Genomic DNA, 15,555 nt, shown 5'->3' with positions numbered 1-15,555 from the left:
ATTTCAACTTATAAAAGCCAAGCACATAGTTTAATTCTTCAGATTTTATTTAAATTCGTTTGTTAATCACCGAAATATTCATGTTGTTTTCTATGTCAACCTAATCTGAAAACCATGTAAAGCATTTGTGTTCATATGTGGTTACCATTGAACTGCCGATGAGAAATGTTGTCATTTGAGTGTGTATCTTAATATAATTATACGTGTTGATTTGAAAATTGAAACAAAAATCCTTAATTCGCAAAGCATACTAATGTTCAACTTTTTTCAGGAATCAAGGATATCAGCTACAATGAGTTTTCCATCAGACCTGAAAAACGTTTTCCTGACGAATTCATCGCCTAAATGCTTAGCTCAAACACCGGAAGGGTTGCATAATGTAACATAAATATTGAAAGATACGAAGAATATCTTCCTAACAATGGAGACTCTCGAAGTGAAAACAGTGGGACTGGAGGAGATGAACATCATTGGTACAGATCCCTACAAAGAGATTGAAATGTATTTGGATAAAGTCAATGTAAGTACATTTTTGTTTATTTATTTTAGAAACCAGATGTAAAATAAAACACCTGATATAAAATAAACATAAAAATCTTTCAATGAAAAAAAAAGAGTTTCTAATGCAGGTTTACCCTAGTATGTTTGTAAAGCTTAGTAAATAGGCGACACATCGTTCACTCCTTTCAAGAACGTCATAAATCAAAAAACTTGATTTTTCAGGAGAACGTTTTTAAAGTTTAAAAATATAATGCAATGGATTAAAAATAAATATCAAGCAACGTATTTAACTATTTACTGTGCAACAGATCTTTTTGGTAAAACCTGAAGGTTTTTTCTCCATTTGAAAAATATTTAGTGTATTTAAAAAAATAATTAAACAATACAAAAACAACACTTTCTGTTCTGTAGCGGGTAAATATTAAGTTAAAAATATGCCTCTTTTGCTGGGATATAGTACATTTTCTGGGCATTACGAAAACATGCACAACTGAAAATTGACGATTTTTGATTTATTACGCTCTTATGTGAGCGACATATAACAGATCGAATTATTTTACTAAATAAAAAAAAAAACTTTTTCAACCATGGAGCTATAAAAAAATTCCCTTTGTATTTTTGTATTTTCGTTGGATTCTGTTTGCAAGGAGTGGCTTTCTTCAATTGATATTGATGTTACATGTTTAAGATTAGTCATTCAATCGCGGTGAAGTTTAAACATAAGTATGTTTAAACATAATTTAAGTTTTAACATAAAAAAATTCTTGCTTTGATGTTTCTCAGTATCTTTAATCTGGATATTTAACTCTGAGTGCGTGTAAAGCCCGATCAATTCAAACACTTTATTTACAAACGACGTAAACAAAAAACAATTCCACGAAAATGTTAATGGTGTAGATTTGTTTTTTTTTTATGTAAATTTTTCTGAGATTTAGGTATTTTTAAAAAGTTTTCAGTCATATCGTGTGCTTACTGCGAAACGTCACTAACTAAAAAATCAGTATATATGACATAACATTCATTTTTTCAGGATTATAGGTTTAAAAGAAAAAAAGGTTAATAAATAATTTAAGTATACTTTGAGAAATAAATACGCATGACGCGTGATTAACGAGTAGTTATAAATTTAAATTAGCGTATATCAAATTACATGGATCGACTTCATTACTTTTTTTTTAATAAAAAAAAGAGAAATATTTTTGTTTTTATTATTTACACAAATATTTCAATTTCATACTATTTCTGTGAGCCTAAGCGGCTCATTATTAGAAATAGGTATAAAGTTGTGGAAGAGTGGGTTTGAACTGAAAAACTCTGACTTCTGAGTCCGCGATACTAACCACGGGACTACAACTCGACACGATTAAGTATAGGCCATCAATTGCAATCGAAAGTAGAGCGGACACCGTTGGCATAAAAAACGCGCTTAGAGTGTCAGAAATGAAGACTCTTAAAAGCATATCAAGCAAGACTCTACGTGATAGAATAAGAAACGCCAGGATCAGGGAAATATGTGAGATCGAAGATGTCCGCGACACTAACCACGGGACCACAACCCGACACAATAATATGCTTAATATGCTTACGATATGTACATATATTGTTATTAAATTGTGAAGTTACACACCTTTCCACGCCAATGTTTAAGTACCTACCTACATTCTACTTCATTCTGTAAAATTTAAGTTAACAACTTACTCATAAATACTAAATACTGTATCATTTCTCATGATTAAGTCTTTACTTTTTGACTTTGTATAAAGATAAAACAACGCATATTGTTTTTTCAATCTCACAGGTTAGGATCAATTTTATTTGTATGGTATGCCATATAAGTGTGTGTTTTTTATTGATTTTATAAAACATACGCGAAGAAAACTTTGAAAGTCTGGGTTAGAATACTATGAATAATGGATCATTTATCATTCTAGATTAATAACTTAAATAAATAATAAAAGAAAAAAAAAGAAAAAGAAAAGAAAATAAAATAACTAAGCTACTCGAATTTCGTAATTTATGCTTCAATTGACAATATTTTTTAAACGCATTATTAAATTTTATTTTTTGTATTTAACATCTTCGGTTTCATCAATGAATGAAAAAGTCAGTTTTTTCAATCAGCAGAAACATTCATAAATATCATTAGAAAAAAACGAAATTCCAGAATTTTCAAACAAAAATTTACACATAATTCAAATATTGTGAAAACAAATATGTATGCTGTATGTGTGTACATGGTTAAATATTTAAACATTATTTATTAATTATAGTGACATTCTTCCTACGCTATCATTATGCTACATTTTTTATTTTATTATTTTGTCGTTTCGTAATGTTAAACAACATCGCTTAGTAGCTTACAAATCATTCTCTCAAAGCGAAAAGTTATTTTCTAGGCGACTGCACTTCATAAACAGTTTCGAGGGGGTTGGAAAATTTTCAAAGAGAGTCAAAGTTACGTCAAATAAAAAGATTTTTCATAAAGTTACCGTGTTTATCAAATCGTCAATTTCCCAGAAGCTCTGGGAAATGTTTCAGACCGAAAGCTTTTGATCTTGCTGCTGTAATAAAATCATTTACCTGTTTAGTATAAGCTCTCGCATCCATATTGACACGAAATAAATATTTGTTCAAATAGTCAAAAAACTTGACAGACATAAATATTTATCTTTTTTATTTCCAAGAAGAATAAAAAATGAGAAAAAAATGATTAGACTGAAACTTAATTTCATGATGTCTATAAGATGATACAAGAATAACATCAATAACCGGGGATACAGGTTTTTCACATCAAATTTGATATTGTGCAAACCAAATTGGATGCCTTGAAAATCAAAGTAGACGTTTGACAAATCGAATCGAACGTTTTACAATGATTATTTTAAAATAAAGTAATAGTACTATAATATATTTGTAATATTTTTAAAAATTAATAAATATTTTTAATTCTTTTTAAATGGTCTTTGTTGTACACATTCCGTCTTCATTGTGCCTCGATTTTGTTACTTTAAATATTCAATTCAAACCCTTATCCGCACCCCAATGGTGCATAGGGCACTGCAGTATATAAACACAGTGTTATCTTGATCGTTAACACGAAGGAAAGGTGATCAGCCCTCCGCTACAGGTACCAGTCCAGGGTAATATTAAATAAATATTAGATGGAAAAAATCACCTATATTTATTTGACCCCTCCTGGGAATCGAACCCGGGACCTCCAGAACGGTAGCCGAGTGTGCTGACAATTACACTACGGAGGCGGACATAAATATAATACGGATTATAGATATAATACACATGTAAATATTTATTGTAAAATATGCATTATTAAAAAATATATATTTTAAAAAAAATATTTAAAAAAAATATTATAAAAACATATCGTACTTATATTCCACAATTGTTGAATTGTTGAACTTACAAAAAAAATCAATGAAAAAAATGAATCTCACTCTCATTTGATTCGGCAGTCACTTTGTAGCAAAATCAATTCATTTTTCATTTTAGTTTTATTTTGTAAATACCATAAAATACCATGAAATGAACGAGTGGTATTTACTAAGTAAAACTATACTAAAAATAAAAAAACAAAATCAAAAGCCAATGTCTAATAAACAGTTTATATGGGTGTGGGTGAAGAATTTAAATTTTCGTAAATGTCAAATTTGAAATTTATAAAAATAATAATAGCCTACGGTTTTTTTGCAAACATTTTGTATAATCTTATCTCAGCTATTAAAGTATAATACTATGTATTTAATAAAACGTTAATTACATAATCATATTTTTGTTGTAACTGGTTTGGTTGGTGCGTTTAGGTTGAGATTAATATATCCACGCCACGAGCTTTATCTGCGATGGTGTTTTGTAATCATGCCCTTGTTCTCACCTCAGGCGACTATTCCTATGTTATTGATAAACCGCGTCTTCGTGATTCTTATTAATTGATCGCATTCCGAGCGATTCTGAGCGATCGAGTTCCTATGAACTGTACTGCTTGAGACGATGTTTTTTTTTTAATTCAGGACAGCATCAATTTGTAGCCTTAATGACGTCTTACGGCTTGTTTTTTTTTTGCTACACTATACTAAATGATTGATGGGTGTTGCCATCAATTTCTGTAAGATCGATGGCGCGCCAAAATGTCGATGATGTAGCCTTTTTGCGAAGTTAATTTTAAACATTGTATGTATTATAATACGTCGTTATTAATAATGTTTTATTCAAAGGTTTTGTCAGATTTTTTTGCAAAATTATAGGGGATAATCTCCTATTATGGAACGCTATTTTTTTTTTTATTATTATTATTTTATTTATTTGGGATTTTTACAGCCACTACAAAACAATATACAACAGCAATTAACAAATCTACAGCCAATTAAAGAAATCTACTGATAATACTATTCTTATGAAAGTTATGTTGGTTGGGGTGAGTGTGTGTGTGTTTTTAAAGAATATATTTTTTTAATTCTTTGCATACATAGAATTCTTTGTACAACATCACCTTTGATTTTATCGTTGATCTGTGTCGATTTATTTTTTTGTTTTTTTTTTTTAATAATGGCCGTAGCCAATTTGTACATAATATAATATATAACATATTGAATAGTTAATCATAAAATAATTTCATAAAATAAAATAGATTCTCATTTTGAGTGTATTATTGGTTCGAAAAATACTTATCTAAACAAGGATGAACGTACAAACCAAGGAATTATGCATAATATTACTATGAGAAATAAAAATACTTTGTGTTCTGATCCACTCACATTTTTACTAACCAACTAGTTTTGGCAACTACCTGTTGCCCTCTTCAGGGTTCAATTTATTACAGGGTTTAATTAGTAATAAATTAAACCCTGAAGAGGGCAATAGATTGTTGTCGAAACTAGTTGGTTAATAAAAATGTAAGTGGATCAGAACACAAAGTATTTTTATTTCTTGAAATAATATATCGATATGATCCACAAAGTTAATGCTTTCAATATTCAAAACATAATCATGCATTAGCCTGAAATATTGTAATTATTATTGCTTTATAGTTAGGAAGTGACATATTCCAGATATCGATATGGTCCGCGAAATCATTGCCGAGGTTTTGCATTCGGTGTAAATGTGTGAATCCAGACACTGTCCAGCTGTAATTACAATAAAATATTTAAAAATAAAGATTTAAAAAAATATATATAAAATATTGAAATATTTGCCGATTAAGAAATTTGATAAATTTTGATGGTCGTAATAAAGCGATGTTTCTTTCTTCCTACCGAAAACTTGTGATATCTACAATTTTCCATGCTATCTTAAATGCCTTGTACTGCATTTATAATAATAAATGTATTTTTATTAAACAATATCATTTGTGCGATAAAATTTTCTCTCTTGGATATGTCAACAGCAGGCTTGAACTCTTGACCTAAAAAAACCATAATTTATTATCGACGATAAAAATATTAATAGCTGCATTTTTTATTTGTACTTCATACTATTCTCAATATAGGGGACATTGTGTTTTACTGCGATGAATAATAAATAGGTACATAATAAAATCGAAGATTAAAATCATATTTTGTTAAACGACATACTTTTCAAATGATAGGTACTCCGTCATCTTCACGCGATCTTATTCGTGCCGATTTTAATGCCCTAACTATTGGGGGCACGACATTAGCGCTCATAAAAAAAACTATGAATTTAGATGTCACCATATCAAATTTAATAAATATATTTGAAAGTTAAGAATGGGAATTTGAGTCTGATTATGAAGGAAATTAAGTTGCGGGCCATCGATTATCCCGCCTTAAGTGGAATCGCAACAAAGTATTTTCATACATATTTATTTTGCCATATTTTTTTATTAAAGAAAAAATAATTAAATAATATTATTCTGTCATAGATGTTCGAATGGGAGTATATTATATGGAAAGAATGTAAGGCATAATATAAGTATTAGCATAATCGCCAAAATTACGGAAGGTGTTATGAAATAGTTTAGGTATGTGAATCAAATGAGTGTAGAAAGAAAAGTTAAACAATTTTATGAGGTGAGGTGTCCGCCTCCGTAGTGTAATGGTCAGCACGCTCGGCTACCGTTCTGGAGGTCCCGGGTTCAATTCCCAAAGGGGGTAAAATAAATATAAGTGATTTTTTCACTGTAATATTTATTCAATATTACCATGAACTGGTACCTGAAGCGGAGGGCTGATCACCTTTCCTTCATGTGTAAACGATTAAGATAACACTGCGTTTATATGACACAGTGCCCTATGCACCATTGGGGTGCGGATAAGGGTTTTATTATTTATTTTATTATGAGGTGAATGTGGTTATAAATAAAAGTAGAGAAAACTGAGGAAATCTTGGGATAATCAAGTATTTCGAATACTTGAAAGTAGTCAGGTCAGGAGTGGTGTCGCGTTCTACTCTCTTTGCCAACCCCTGCGCTAGGCGGCGTGATGTTTCTTTTTTAAATAATATTTGTAACTTGCCTAAAAAAATCTCCTTGCCTATTATGTACAAGGATTTATTGCATACTCGGTTTATATATCTTTAAAAAGATTGTGAACGTCTTTACTAAATAATAGATGGATAATGTTAATCCCTAAAAACAATACAATAGATATAATGGATTAAATATCTTATATCAGTCAAGATTTGCGACATAGTTAATTTATTTGTCTTATTTTCCCTGTCGAATTTTAGATCTTTACACCATTTTCCTCATCAATTTTTGTCAACTGTATAACTTCTTTCACACATTCTGTTTCCAATTAAAATCTATCTTTTTCAAAAATTTGACATATTCACACGGAATGCGGCGTGATGATGTGTTAGTATCGAGTGAAACCCAATACTGCTCCTGTGAGGGATTGCTGGGTGTACATATCGCTCACTCCTTTCAAGAACGTCATAAATCAAAAATCGACAATTTTTAGTTGTTTATATTTTCGGAATGTCCAAAAAATGTACTATAACCCAGCAAAAGCGGCATATTTTTAACTTAATATTTACCCGCTATAGGGCAGAAAGTGTTGTTTTTGCATTTTGAAGAAAAGGTATTGTTTAATTATTTTTTTAAATAAACTAAATATTTTTCAAATGGAGAATAAACCTTCAGGTTTTACCTCATAGGTTCTGTTGCAAAGTAAAAAGTTTAATAAGTGGCTTGATATTTATTTTTAAAACATTACATTATATTTTCAAAATTTAAAAACGCTCTCCTGAAAAATCATGTTTTTTGATTTATGACGTTCTTGAAAGGAGTGAGCGATATGTGAAAGTAAGGAATAAGCCACCTCAGTTCACTTGGGAGGTCTCAATTATTAATAACCGTTAGTCTAAACATGACGAAAGTAATTAATCTTCAGCCTTCACGCAGTGCAACATTATAATGCACCTGTGTGCGTACGCTATGCACACGCATCGGTGATTAGGTATGCAAATAGTAAAAAGTAATGAAAATATGCGTAATACGAGTATACGTACCAATCGAGTGCCTACTCCTAATGACCGAACATAACATATATTATTTTTTGACGTTTCATCAAAGATGAAGAAGAATATGGAAGTCTGGGCATTTACGGCGCTGACGTCCGTCATAGGCTGGTTTCAGTGATCACTTTACACACGTATAACATTCACCAATTCTACCCATTTTTCACAACCACACTAATCGTATTCTTAAAAGTTCTATATATATGAACCAATTTCGAATCGCTGTTCTTGAATCACTAGAGACATCTATTGGTGAGATGAAAATGTTGTAAATAAAATGTCATGCAACGATCTACCACACATTCGTCTCAGGGGACGCATTATATGTATGCTAAGTATCCATATAATTTGTCTGAAATGCACAGCTTTTCTAAGCTCTCGGAAGTCACATTCTACATTGTTAATAAACGGTCAAAGTAATATGCCAATTTGATGCGATGCCCTATACAACACTGGATTCGGAGTTCAAAATTATTCTTGATTTACCCATATATTTTTTTAATTATTGAAACCAATGTTATTTATTTTAATTTATTTCTGTATTTTATTTGTAAGTTTGTAAAAAAAGTCAACGTTTACGGTACGTATGGTCATTGATGTACATACTTCCATTGTTCTTTGTCTTGTTTATGTATTCGGTTATTGTTTCTTGTTGACTCATCACATCAGGTTAGAGGGTTATGCAGGACGAGTCACGAATAGATTTGACTCGTGATGTGACGAAAATGGCACTCGCAATTATATTCTAACCCCCTCAATTTGGGACACTCAAAAACAATTATTTTAATGCAGTTAAAGAGAGCATTTCCTAAGGTTTATAGCAATTTAAATATTTGGATTAAATCGTGGGTACTTATACTAGCAAAAAACGTTAACTCGAAAATATGGAATTTCGAGAAAATGATGCATATTATAAAGTTTTCAACGTTCTTTAAACTGGCATAATACACTAAGTAGTTTGAAATGTCATATTTATGTGGTTTTAGATGTAAATTCAACTTTAAGTTTAATAAACGGGTATTTTATACACGCTTAAAGCTTTAAATAACAAGGATGATTTAAACAGGAATTTTAGAGTTAACGTTTTTTGCCAGTACACCCACGATATGTTGTATAAGAAAAAGTATTGTTATTCTTTATCGTATTAAATTATTTTCTGAATAATTACATTTTATAAGCCATATAAATTTCAATAACCAAAAAACTAACTAACTAACTAACTAACCATCACGCTGGTTATCTGTAGTAGTAGGCAGAGATAATAGATCGCCACAAAACTCTGACTTTGCAAAAATTCTTCCCCTATTCCACATTCATGCGTCTCCTTCTGCTCCTATATTCATCTACATTTGCGTCCTCATTTATTTAAACGTTATTTCCTCACATATTCATTATACTTGTCCAACCCATCTCAAAACACCTTTCTTAATTTTATCGATAGTGTTTATTCGAGCCTTGCGTTCTTGCCTTGTTTATATATATTTTTTAATGCAACCAGAACAAAAAAATATACTTATTTGTTCCTTAAAACTAATGACAAGTGTAGGCATCAGTATAAATAAAAATGTATTATATATATATTTAAATACATTTATCGATAGCTTATCGAAAATAATAATCAGTGCCGTGTTTCACGAGTTCGTTCACAGATGTCACTAAGGGCTTCGGGTCAACAAAAGTTCCCACGCGGTTTGAGTCCATGCTAAAAAAATACCGTACCTTTCAAACTAGTAGTTCAAAGCTCTGCAGGCAAAAAAGAGAAATAGGAAGAAAAGAGTCAAACCATTGCATATAGCATTACGTTTTACCATACGTTTGAGATGTTTATTTTTGCGTTGAGCCCTTGGATGAAACGTGATGTTAGATGTTTCGCGTCGAGTCCTTACCCTGGGAAACCACCCACACTTTATGCTGCATTTCCATATTCGTACGAGGAAAGAAATAATGCTTATTGCAATAGGCAATTGTATGTCCGTTTCGAGAGTAACAGTTACATACATACGTACATATTAAAATGCACACTTTCTAGGGTGCCACGCCTTAAAACTATTTTATTATTTTTATTTTTGAAATAGAGGTACTTCATTGATTAAGGTCCATGGTACAATATAAGCTGAAAATATGTTGATTACAAATCCATAGCTACAGTATGAGCTAAAATTTTAATTAAAAAAACCTTTTAAAAAAATATGTTCTTGATTGCTTTGAATTTTTAACACATTTTTTAAAAATCGATGTAGATTAATAATGGTGTATATTTTAGTTTGCTCTAAATCTTAATTATTCTTAAATTATCCACCGATTGATTTTAAAATTTGACACAATGTTGCATCCAAATATGAGCTAATTATTAAATACCTGCTTATTAATTTTTTTACCTGTCACCGATAAAAACATTTTTTTCAAACAGCATTTTTACCTCAATGGCATCGCCATGTATTGAACGTAACATCAAACATTTCTAAACATTTATTATGGCAGACAGCATGCTTCTTGACAACTGCTAAAATACCGCATTATGAAATATAACATATTGGAAGTGGGTGCCATCTCTTGTTTATTTTACATTTGACTAGATTTTAATAATTATTTAATTCAATCTAATAAAATAATAATTATTTTAAATGCGTCGCGTCGGAAATTAACGGTTAATTTTGAAAAGTTTTAGTCCATCGGGAACGTCGGGGTCAACCAATTTGGTCACCTCGTGTGTGTGTGCGTTATTAACGGGAAGCCAGAAAAGGATATTTAAAGAATTCTTACTTAGAGATCGATTATTTATAAAAGCTCGTACTCTACAATTAATATTGATAACTTTTATTAATATTTAATCCAATTAATTAATGAAATATAGAAGTAAAAATGTGAACGTAGATACACGTCCGTTAGAACCAAACGATGCAGGCGGATCTCGCCTCTTCTCTTCGGTTGGCCGCTTTTGTTGAATTCGTTCGGGAATCTCCGTGGCGAATTCGTATTATTCAGTGGTGCCAACTTGGCAGTGTAGCTATACGCCTACAAAGTATTATAGCAGTATGCTTACACTCGAAATGTCGCGATGCGTTTCGATGGATGGGCTCGCACGATAGACAAGTATGTACTCATATTTGCTGTAGTAATGCAATAGTGTAGATTGAAGTGTGTCGTGCTTGACGGCCTTATTGCGCGATTGGGGAATGTAAATATTTGTAAACAAATGTGACAGGTCGTAGAAGCCAATCAATTTATTCATTGGACAGTACAATGGTTGCGTTAAACAAGACGAAACCAACTGATAATGAGGACAGCGCGCTTTATGTATTTTTTTAAAAATGCAAATTTATTTATATTAAATTCGACCTTACATGTAAACGAAATTTATATTAGTAACTATATTTGTGCATTCAATATTACCCTGGACTGGCACCTGAAGCGGAGGGCTGATCACCTTTCCTTCATGTGTAAACGATCAAGATTACACTGCGTTTATATGACGCAGTGCCCTATGCACCATTGGGGTGCGGATAAGGGTATTATTATTTTTATTATATATTTGTGCATATTTATTGTATAATAAATGCAAGGGAAACCGCATTGGGTTGATGCGGTGTTGACTTGATCGTTATTTATATGAAGTTGAAGGCAATGAGATCATTTCTACGATCGGTTCTATAAAGAGCTCTGTGTACTTTTGGATGCAATTAAACAATATACGAATGATTCATTAGCAATTCATATCTACACTAAATTAATGTTTTGATGTGCTCAAAAACCAGGATACAAATTTTTTTATCTGTTTTAAATCTCCACGAAACGTAAGAATTAATATATTTGACTTTACTAACTAATTTATAACCTGAGGGGACTTGCCCAAAAGCTTGTTGGAGTACGAGTATGTAATTCCGAGTGCACCAATAGGTGCGAATTGAGGTCGATTATTTTATTGAAAATCTTTAATTTTCCTTCTGTATTAGGTTATTTTAATATTAAGTTTATTCATATTTTTTTTGCATAAATTAAAGTAAGAAAAAAGCACTTTAAACAGTATTTGATTTTATTTCCTTTTGATATTCCCAACCGGTGAAATTCTACAAAAAAGAAACACTTTCTCAATCAATAAATATTGTCAGTTAGTTAGTTTATGTTTAACGCTGTAGATTGTTTATACAAGCGCATTCCCTTTATTGCACAACCGAGTCGTGAAACAGAACGATGTATCTGAGATTTCTTGCTGCACTCATTTTGGCATTTATTAAAACACTATCATAAATTATACAATGAATGTCTTAATCGGAACACTACCTTATTGGATATGAGGCTAAATGCGGTATCTCGTTTAAAATTATCGCAAATCATAATTTGATATCGTAAATTAATGCGCATTAATCTTAAATTATGGGAATATTATAATTTTAAATATGAGTATATGATATGTAGGACAAAATGTCAACTTCTATGTCTTTCAATTAAACAACACTGCAATAATTCACACACATAAATACACTCCAAGTAATATTGTTATGTGGTTTCATTTAAAAGAATAATATATGCGTGTGTGTAAAATTCTTTGATGACAGCACTTGCATGGCGATAGAAAATATGACGAAATTTGTATCAAAGTCAATTTTTTGTTTTGAGTTTAAAAATTTTGGCATATTAAATTTGCTAAATCATAAATTCTTTGATGACAGCCCTTGCATGGTGTTAAAAAATATGATATTCGGTATCAAAGTTTATATTTTGTTTGGAGGCTTATTTTAGCTCTAAAAATTTGCTAAATCATAAAATTCTTTCATGACAACCTTGCATGGTGATGATTAATATGACATTTTATATCAATGTATATGTTTAGTTTTTAATTTTAATATTTTAGCACATCAAATTTGTATTATCCACTGACACTTCGTGATGGAATTGCATTTTAATATATTATTAGATTAAAACCAATATTTTTATCTTTTCCACTTTATTTTTATTTGACCAGCGACCGGGTTTCGTCGTTACCGACGTCGTTACCGACCAGTCTGATGATGTCGGTAACGACGAAACCCGGTCGCTGGTCAAATAAAAATAAAGTGGAAAAGCTAAAAATATTGGTTTTAATCTAATAATATACATAAAATTTGCTAAACATAAAATTCTTTGATGACAGCCTTTGCATGGGGATAGCAAATATGACATTCTGTATCAAAGTTTATATGTCATTTTGAGTCTTAGTTTTTAGTTGATGAAATTGGCTAAATCATAAAATACTTTGATGACAGCCATTGCATGGTGATGAAAAATATGTCATTTTATATCAAACTTTATAATTTGTTTTGAGTTTTTTCAAAATATTTTAGCACATAAAATTTTCTTCATCATAAAATTCTTTGATGTCAGACAGCCCTTGCATGGCGGCTCAAATATCAGTAAATATAAGTTTTGACATCGATTGGCATAGTAACTCACCAAAAAAAAAAAGCCATAAGAATGAATGTAAATAATAATAATAATAATCAAATTTAAAAGTGCAGAAGGGTGGGTACTTTACTTTATAAAACAAGAATATTATATAAGAACTACGAAATTCCATTCCATAACAGCTTTCGATATTATCGTCCTTACTCGTGAAAAATGGCATTCCTCTATGCATAAACTGTGAATATGCAAATCCTCGTGTGCAAATAATTCTAAAGACTCGTGTTACTCGAGAAATCCAGCACGCCATGCGATCATTATGAATATTTTATATGAATAACTCATTTATCGGCAAATAAGAGTGTGTACGCTATGGATGACAGAATAAATGGATAGACCAACAAAATAATTACGTAAATATTTAGTACTTATTTAATATAAACAGTAAATTATAAAAAAAATTGTTAAGGAATAATATTGAGGCCTACAATATGTGAGTATGATAAATGTTCGAATGATGATATAAGGAAAGAATGCAAAAGCTGAGATAAGCATTATCGATAAAATTAATAAAGGTGTGTTGAGAGTATGTAGAGATGGTTTGGGCATGTGAATCGAATGAGTGAATAAAGAATAGTAAAACAATTTTGAGATAAATGTGGTTGATAATAGAAACAGAGAAATTCCGAGGAAAACTTGGTATGATCACGTATATAAAATACTTGAAATTGGTCAGATCACGAGTTTGAACTATCGAATATGATGAGATGCATTAATGTGGAAGAGGCGAAGATTGTTTGAAAAGACATATTGGTGAGGCGATATTTTCTCTCTGCCTACCCCTGTTAGGAAGCGGCGTGATGGAAAGTTATTTAGTTCATAAGAAAGTGCTTTGATTGGGGTCCCAGATTTATGTTCATTTAGTTTAGAGCTTCCTTATTCTGCACTATTTGGAACAACTGGACTGCTCTAAGTAATGTCGCGTTTATTCCGATGTCAGGGTGGTTTTTAAATCTATACACCACGTCTTCTTTCAACGTTACCTCCACGAATCAAATTAAGTTTATGGTTTTCGTCCCCACGTATGATAAAACTAAGATATGTTATATTCTTCATCAATCATTACATAGATGTCACTATTTCCCATCGCATGTTTCGAAATGAAAATTTTCTTACCTTAATTTTTGTTTATATACATGGAGACTATCTATACATAAATTTTAATAATCCTCATTGCTTTTAAACAAACTTCTGTTTATTTATTAAAAACATTACATTTTGTTCACAGCGTTAAGTTTTACAGAAGTAAACCTGATTCACATCGATTTATCCCAATAGTAGTTGATCCATAGTTTACCTCTGGAATTTGCAAGGCTAACTGGTACTTACATTGTTTTGTACCGGGTAGTAAAATATTATTCCTTATAATGCATAAACACTAATTCCATACAATCCTTGTTCCTGTAAATTACGTTAGAAAAGCTTGACGCGTGCTTTTTTATTAAAAAAGTATTCACGTTTTACTTTGATTTATAACGTAAGTAGTTAAGTAAAATAATGATTAGTTAAGTAAAGTAAAATAAAATAATTTAAGTGATATTATTAATTTTAATTACAAAAAAGGTATTTTAGGAGAAAATATGGCTTCGGCACCGATATTCAAAGTAATTTTAAACTATGAGTTATTTGAGAAATATCTGTAGGTATATCAAATATTTCTCTAAAAAAATCGTTACATAAATATTGTTTTGTTGTAAAACAGCTCAAAATAATTTCAGGCATGTTATGGAAAAAAGTCATTCCATAATTACATTTTAATGATCATTTATCTATTTTTTTGAAATCAGATTTACTGATACAAAATGATTTTTTTTGTATATGCCTGTAAAATTATTTTACTGAACAGATTAATTTTTAATTAAATTATAATGAAAAATAACAGTAAAAGTCAATAATACGAAGCAACAACTTGATTCAACATTTGAATGTTGAATATTGTCTCAACATAATATTGAGTTTTTTGTTATGTGGATAGGGGAAAAATTAATGTTTATGTAAAAAATAAAATAAAATAATCAAAACAGTATCAATTGCCTAATCATTTATTTCATAACCCAGCCAGAGTATAATTTTACTACATTTTTTTCTGAATTTTTTTGTTATTATTTTTAATGAAAGCTT

General features: G+C 30.5%; 1 protein-coding gene across 1 annotated transcript in view; it reads left to right on the top strand.

Annotated features, from left to right (window-relative positions):
* Positions 1-15,555, top strand: part of LOC148308236 (rho GTPase-activating protein 7-like) — a 449,904-nt gene that overhangs the window by 94,529 nt on the left and 339,820 nt on the right. The window contains exon 3 of the mRNA XM_088262080.1: positions 272-520. Coding sequence (XP_088118206.1) covers positions 422-520 — 99 coding nt within the window. The 5' untranslated portion in view covers positions 272-421. The remainder of the gene's footprint in view (positions 1-271; positions 521-15,555) is intronic.

This window comes from Brachycentrus maculatus, unplaced genomic scaffold (assembly GCF_059751285.1).
Source record: "Brachycentrus maculatus isolate JH-2025_06_01 unplaced genomic scaffold, ASM5975128v1 h1tg000173l, whole genome shotgun sequence".
In the NCBI taxonomy this organism is placed as follows: Eukaryota; Metazoa; Arthropoda; class Insecta; order Trichoptera; family Brachycentridae; genus Brachycentrus; species Brachycentrus maculatus.
This window is presented reverse-complemented; position numbering and strand designations above follow the sequence as displayed.